The 7,117-nt window shown below is 43.2% G+C and overlaps 1 protein-coding gene across 1 annotated transcript in view; it reads right to left on the bottom strand.

The window, feature by feature from the left end:
- Nucleotides 1–4,733, bottom strand: part of pdgfd (platelet derived growth factor d) — a gene marked incomplete at both ends in the record, with an annotated part of 185,115 nt that extends 180,382 nt beyond the window's left edge. The window contains one exon of the mRNA XM_080731167.1: nucleotides 4,601–4,733. Within this exon, the coding sequence (XP_080587293.1) occupies nucleotides 4,601–4,733 (133 nt within the window). The remainder of the gene's footprint in view (nucleotides 1–4,600) is intronic.
- Between the last annotated feature and the right edge of the window lie 2,384 nt (nucleotides 4,734–7,117).

The raw sequence follows: 7,117 nt of genomic DNA, 5'->3' as shown, positions 1-7,117 counted from the left end.
GCGCACTCAACGCACTGGTGTGCCATGTTGCCAATGTTATGAACTACATCTCCTTTCAATAGCAACGTTACGTTAGCATACTTAGCAACTGCTGCTTTTCAGAAAGTTTACCTTCAGAGTTCAGAGTGAAAAAGCACACAGCTGCCTCTGAAACTGGTCGTTCGTAAATAAGCCACACTGAACGCACTCTACAACGCCACGCCCACTGCACTCACTACACTGAGCACACACCCGGTGCGGGTTTCCGAACGCACCCAATGAAAGACAGAAAAAAAAACAATTGTCGAGCGATACAAATAAGCAATTTAGCATAATGCCCCACCACTCGCGGTCAGAGCTGAGGTGGACTTGTGGTGGGATATCATAACATCAGATTAAGTTAGTGAAACGGTTAGTCCGGAATTATCCTTTAAGGCCTTTTAAGACCTTTTCAATACATCTAAAACAAAATAAATAAATAAAACCATTACTCCGTCAAAATCTGCAAACTATACAAAATGTTCAAAATTGTCAAATACTACCAAAGAAACCATGTAGAACCAATTGAAATGCTTGCTTGTACATCGGCTATTTTCACAGTATGCATTTGTGGAAGTGGAGTAGCGAGTCAAATTAACAAATCAAATTAACTCCTACAATTCCAAGTAGAGATTTGCCGATTGATCGGTGAGTGATCGCGATCGGCCGATAATGCCTCTATTGGCTTTAATCGTTATCGGCTTTGCCGATATACGAGCTAGATCAGCTAATTTCACAATATTTATCTGTGGGACTGAATGTAACCTCAGCTTCAACTCCAATACAAGTTGAATTGGATACTAAAGGACCTCAGCCTGCAATCTCCTATGAATGCTGCTTCAGTAACACAATAAATAGAAGAATTTGTGGATTTGACGATCGATCGGGAATATCGGTATCGGCAGTTACTGATTCCAGTTGATCGGTGCATCGGTATACTGTAGGCCCCAAAAATCGCAATCGGAGCATCTCTAATTCCAAGTGCTTTCAGGGTGGGGGGGACTGGTGGGTCCCCAGTTCAAATATGATTATTTTGGGAGGTTTCAGCCTGAAAGTTTTGAGAACCCGTGCTGTAGTGTGTACAGCAGCCATCAGAAACGACGATAGCCTACGGTAAATACCGTAAAATGCAAAAGACCGCCATCTGCTAAAAACAGATTGCTGGGCATGTTCAAAAGGTTTGGAAATTATCTTTGTGAGTGTCGACATTTCTTTGGCTGCCGAGTTCGTTTTCCAGTCAGACCTACCCTGCAAAGGTTACAGTATGTGTGCCATTCTTTTGTTTGAAACACACGCACGCACGCACACACACCCGCACACACACACACACACACACGAAGCAGGTCTCGGCAGCAGCAGTGGTTGGGGCTCAAATCTGCCGGTATTTCCAAGTTTCCCCCGCAGCTGTGTTTGTTTGTGTGTACTGTACCGTACTCGTGCACATGTGCCTCTGTGTGTATAAGAGTGCACGCATCAACACCTGCATATAGCCCTGCACTGTGTGTGTACCAGTATGTGTGTGAGCGCGTGCGTGCGCTCGTGCCCGGTGTGTTTGTGAAATCTAAAGTAATCACAGTGCCTTTAACCTCAGGGCCAGTGAACAGTAAGCAGCACACACCTGCAGGAAGGTAGATAGAGCCTCGCGCCAAGAACATGTCACCACTGAAGCAGATGGAGCTGCTGGCTGCAGCCTATATGCTGCACTGTGCTCTGTAGCTTTCATATAGGAGACTCCTGACTGACTGGCGGCTTCTCTGACTCTCTATCCCTCTCTCTCTCTCTCTCTCTCTCTCTCTCTCTCTCTCTCTCTCTCTCTCTCTCTCTCTCTCTTCCTCTAGCCCAGGGTTATTCAACATTTTCAGGCCAAGGATCCCTTAATTAGTTGAGAGAGAGATGAAGCAGGGACCCCCACAACCTGTTCATATAGATTCCATATAGTTTCATCGTTTGACAGCACGATCATCAGTGTATTTTGGATTCATGTCAATTTGTGTTTTCATATAGGCCTATTTAACCACGTGAGCCGTACTTAATAAATTTGACCTGTCACTCTGTATTTAGTCTGCCCTTTTCCCCCTCTACACCAGAGCTTGTAGATCTGCCATTTTTGGCTAAAGTTATCAGAATATGGACACTAGGGTTCAATATAAATATAAATATTCTCTCTCTCTCTCTCTCTCTCTCTCTCTCTCTCTCTCTCTCTCTCTCTCTCTCTGTCTCTCTTGTCAGTCACCCAATTCAATTCAAAGGAGCTTTATTGGCATGAAAACACATTTGCCAAAGCAAGTGTGAAATAAATAAAAATAATACTATCAAAACGGAGAAATTATTTTTTGAGGACCAATTATTGTGTAAATAGCTGTCACATTGCAACATAGAGAGAGAGAGAGACTTTAGTTTGAGTCTCTCTCTCTCTCTATGGGCCTCATGGCTCGGCAAGGCTTACTTCTCACTCTCTCGAACGTGCGCATCAACGCACGCACACACACACACACACACACACACACACACACACACACACACACACACACACACACACAGACACACACACACACACACACACACACACACACACACACACACACACACACACGAGCACACACACGAGCACACAATAACAACAACACTAGACTCATGTTGCCATTCGTGGCAACAGGTCATTCTGATAAGATAAGGACTACAATTACAGTGCATGTAATAGTCACTTGTCGCCACTCACAGCGCACAAAGCACCAGACAACAATAGTGTGAATGTCTCTGTGCACAGATGATTAGTCACCACAATAAGTCACAAAACAACACAGCAGGCCACCTATACAGACTCACTTGGTTCAGTACCTTATGAAGCCAAAGTGCAATAACAATGTTTTTGGACACACCAACTTATTTGAGTATCCCTTTGTGATTTGGGGGGATGAACTATTACCTCAACAACAGATCTAGGCTACCATTACCATTAGTGTAATTAGGGGTGGATATTGGCAGGAATCACGCGATGCAATACGTATCACGATACTTGGGTCACGATGTATCACGATATATTGCGAATCGTTGCGATACGATACTATTGCGATATATCAGCTTTATATCAGCTATTTTCTCGAGAGACCTCACTCACTGAACCATGGGGGGGGGGGGGGGGGGGGGGAGTAGCTACTATAGTACAGTGATATCTAGAGGCAGCAGAGTGTCAGGACCGGACTTCTACCATTGGTTCCTATGCATGGGAACATATTTTATTTTCCTCAAAGTATATCGCGATACTAGGGCCTGAAGTATCGATACAGTATTGGCAAATAAACTATCGCAATGTATAATTGCCATAATGATTATATTTCCCACCCCTAAGTGTAATATCACTTACTGTTTATGCCGATATCTCATTTGGCTGACCAGTTGAAACACTTTTAAACACATTTATGAGTGATTGTTGTTTTCTTCTGTATACTTTGGCTTTGCAGGGCAAAGATAAGTAGCCTGGTCAGACAATAACCTGTAAAGTCCTCAGAGTTCATGCATCCATTGCCAAACTCTGCCATTGAAACCAAGTGGACTCTTACTTTTGGTTTCATTTCTCAGACCAGCAGAACGGCCTACTGGTCACAGTAGTGCTAAAGAGTGGACAGATAGGAAATTGCTTTATCCACTTTTTTTTTAAACATGTTTTAAAGACCGCAAAAAAGAATTATTACATCTTTACCAAGTAGCAAAATACAAAGCAAAATGCTGACACAAGCTGGGATTGTACTGTGTACACACTACACAGCCTTAAGTAGGTTGTAACTTGTATGTAGCCTTCATTTGTGTCATAATTTCAGTTTCACTGATAACAACATGTCATGCATGCCTATTTAGAACAGTGGTTCTCAAAGTGCGGTCCGCGGCCCCTCAGAGTTCCTTCAGGGTGGTCTCAAAGGGACCCTTATAGGCAGTGGAGTAAAATAACTAAGTACATTTACTTAAGTACAGTACAAAGTATTTATTTGTACTTTACTTGAGTATTTCCAATTTCCAATACTTTTACTTCTACATCGATCTCAGTGGCAAATAGTGTACTTTTACGCCACTACAATATTATTATTTGACAACTTTTAGTTACTAGTTACTTAGTTGATTTTGATTATTATTACAAAACATACATTAACCACTTCGGCCATTTGAAAATAGACGCTCTACAAGCTCACAATGCACGTTGTGAGCTTGTTTTGGAGTATTTCTACACTGCAGTAGGCCTATTGATACTTTTACTAAATAAAACATGTGTGTTTTTTTTTCACCATTGCTTTACAGGTCTGTACCTCTGTGAGTATATGAAAGTCCTTGAAATTAAAACATACGTTTGAGAACCACTGTCTCTAGTCCAGTGGTTCTCAAAGTGGATTCCAGGGACTCTGTGGGTTCCTTTAGACGGGTCTAAATGGACCCATACAAGTCTGTAACTCTGACAGTGTACAAATGGAACCAAAATAACCCATAACGGGTCCATTTCGTTCCATGTGTATGCGCAGAGTCAAGGGGACACCTTGAAATGCAAAAGTCTGAGAAACACTGCTCTATACAGGCCATTATAAGTTGGACTCACCATCTCGCCTGATGTTGGTCCTCATAACCTTAGCGTTGACCTGCTGTCCAGCTGATGTCCTCATCAGCATCATCACCCACAGGAGGACGGCGAGCACCAGGCGCACCGTGGACATCACTGAAGATCCCTTCATCTCTGTTTAACACTGTAAAAGTTCTTTAGTGCGTCTATGTATTCCTCTTCTAGACCTGTACCTCTTAAAACGAGGAGACTGAACGTCTGAACACAAATTAGAACTCCATTCAACTTTTACAGAAAACGACTTAGTATCCAAGGGTCAGTCGTCTAACTTTACGCACCGTATTCTCCAATCTTTCTCCTGAGAAACAAACGCACCCCTCGGATTGTTTCAGTGGAAAAACGTGGACACAAAAAAAATTCCACTTCTCGTGACAAAACAAAACAAAAACCCTTCTCTATTCAACTTTACAGATCACCGTCTCGTATCCAACTTGAGAGTTTGTCCATAAACTTTACGCAGATTCGTACCTTATCCAATCCAATCTCTGAGAAAACGCGTGCTTTGGTTGCTTACAAACGACTTCTTGGACACGCACAGAAAGAAAGTCCCCTCCTTGTTGTGTCCCCAAACAGACCATCCCCTGGGTCGGGAGTCCAGACACAGTGGAGGAGGAGAAGTAGAACCACAGCAACAGGTGGTGGTGGCGGCCGGTAATATAGCGCTGCTCACGGCCATGCATGAGCTCCTTATCGCCGGCGCGAGGAGCACACATCCATTCCGATATCACACTCACATATTCCACATAACTTTCTCCACGGCGGCGTCTAGACAGTAGACTACATATGATGCGTGATGATGATGCGTGCGCTGCGTGCCTGTTGTTGGAGCCGCCGACAAAACTTTCTCTACAAGTTCGCCGCCGCACTGCTGCTGCTGCTGCCGCCGGTTAGTTAGTTATAGGAACTTATTATTGTGCGCTCGCAAGTGCATGCGTGTGTCTGTGTGTGTGCGTGCGTGCGTGCCGTGCGTGTGTCTGTTTCGGAGGGTCAAAAGGGAGAGAGAGAGTTATTTTGGAGCTGATGAGGAGGGAGGGAGGGAGGACAGACACGTTCAGCCCATTATTCCGACAAAACGGTACAAAGGAAATACGCCAGAGGGAACATATTTGACTAGGAAACTCCGTGTCGCGCGCGCGCGCGCGCACACACACACACACACACACACACACACACACACACACACACACACACACAGAAGCACGGGGCACGCCGCACGCAGGGGAGGGAGGAAGGAACATTTTAGCAAAAACATTTAAGGAAAAGAAGGAAACATGACTGGGGGTTATAAAGGAAAGGAAAAGCTCCTAATAGTAGGGGGAATTAAGTGTCAAATCGTTACGCGGCGGATAAAAGCATGAAATTTGATACAGAGGTCCCTTGGGTCATCCAAAAACATCCTAGAAGGGGTGCCCAAAAAAATCTCATACAGGAAGTGAGTTATGGACAAAAGTCAAAATGGCCGCTTAAACTGTTGACCGTTGACTCAAAAGACATCAAAAGAATCTCCAAAAAGCATAAGATTTGGCACACATGTCCCTTGGGTCATCCTAAAACATCCTAGAAGGGGTGCTCAAAAAAAATCTTAAACAGGAAGTGAGTAATGGACAAAAGTCAAAATGGACGCTTAAACTGTTGACCGTTGACTCAAGACACCAAAAGAATCTCCAAAAAGCATAACTTTTGGCACACATGTCCCTTGGGTCATCCAAAAACATCCTAGAAGGGGTGCCCAAAAAAATCTCATACAGGAAGTGAGTTATGGACAAAAGTCAAAATGGCCGCTTGAACTGTTGACCGTTGACTCAAAAGACACCAAAAGAATCTCCAAAAAGCATAACATTTGACACACATGTCCCTTGGGTCATCCTAAAACATCCTAGAAGGGGTGCCCACATTTTTTTTAAACAGGAAGTGAGTTATGGACAAAAGTCAAAATGGCCACTTAAACTGTTGATCGCTGACTCAAAAGACACCAAAAGAATCTCCAAAAAAACGTATAGAATCTCATAGACACACACACTTTGGCACATGTATCCCTTGGGTCATCCTAAGACATCCAAAGAAATCTGAAACAGGATGTTAGTTATTGCCTAATTTACAGTATTGACAGATGATGTAAAAGACACCTAAAGAGTAAAGAATATCATAAAGGCATGAAATGTGGTACAAATATCCCTTGGGTGATCTTAATGCATCCTAGATGGGGTGCCCAAATATGTTTGTAAACAGGAAGAGGGTTTTTGTCTAATTTCAAAGTGGCCACCTAAAGCAGTTGACACTAAAGAAAACATATTAAAGGGATGCTATATAGACATATTATTTGGCATGTAGGCCTAAACCTTATTATATACTAGAAGGGGTTATTTATTTGATTGGGAAGGGACCATATTGAAGTAATTCTGAATGGCTGTTTAAACAGTTGACAGCTGCACAGTCTGCATAAACCTGGGGTATTTTTCAATCTACCTTCTGTGTACATCCCCCTTCTCTGTGTAC

Source organism: Nannobrachium achirus (genome assembly GCF_963921795.1).
Source record: "Nannobrachium achirus genome assembly, chromosome: 8".
NCBI lineage: Eukaryota > Metazoa > Chordata > Actinopteri > Myctophiformes > Myctophidae > Nannobrachium > Nannobrachium achirus.
This window is presented reverse-complemented; position numbering and strand designations above follow the sequence as displayed.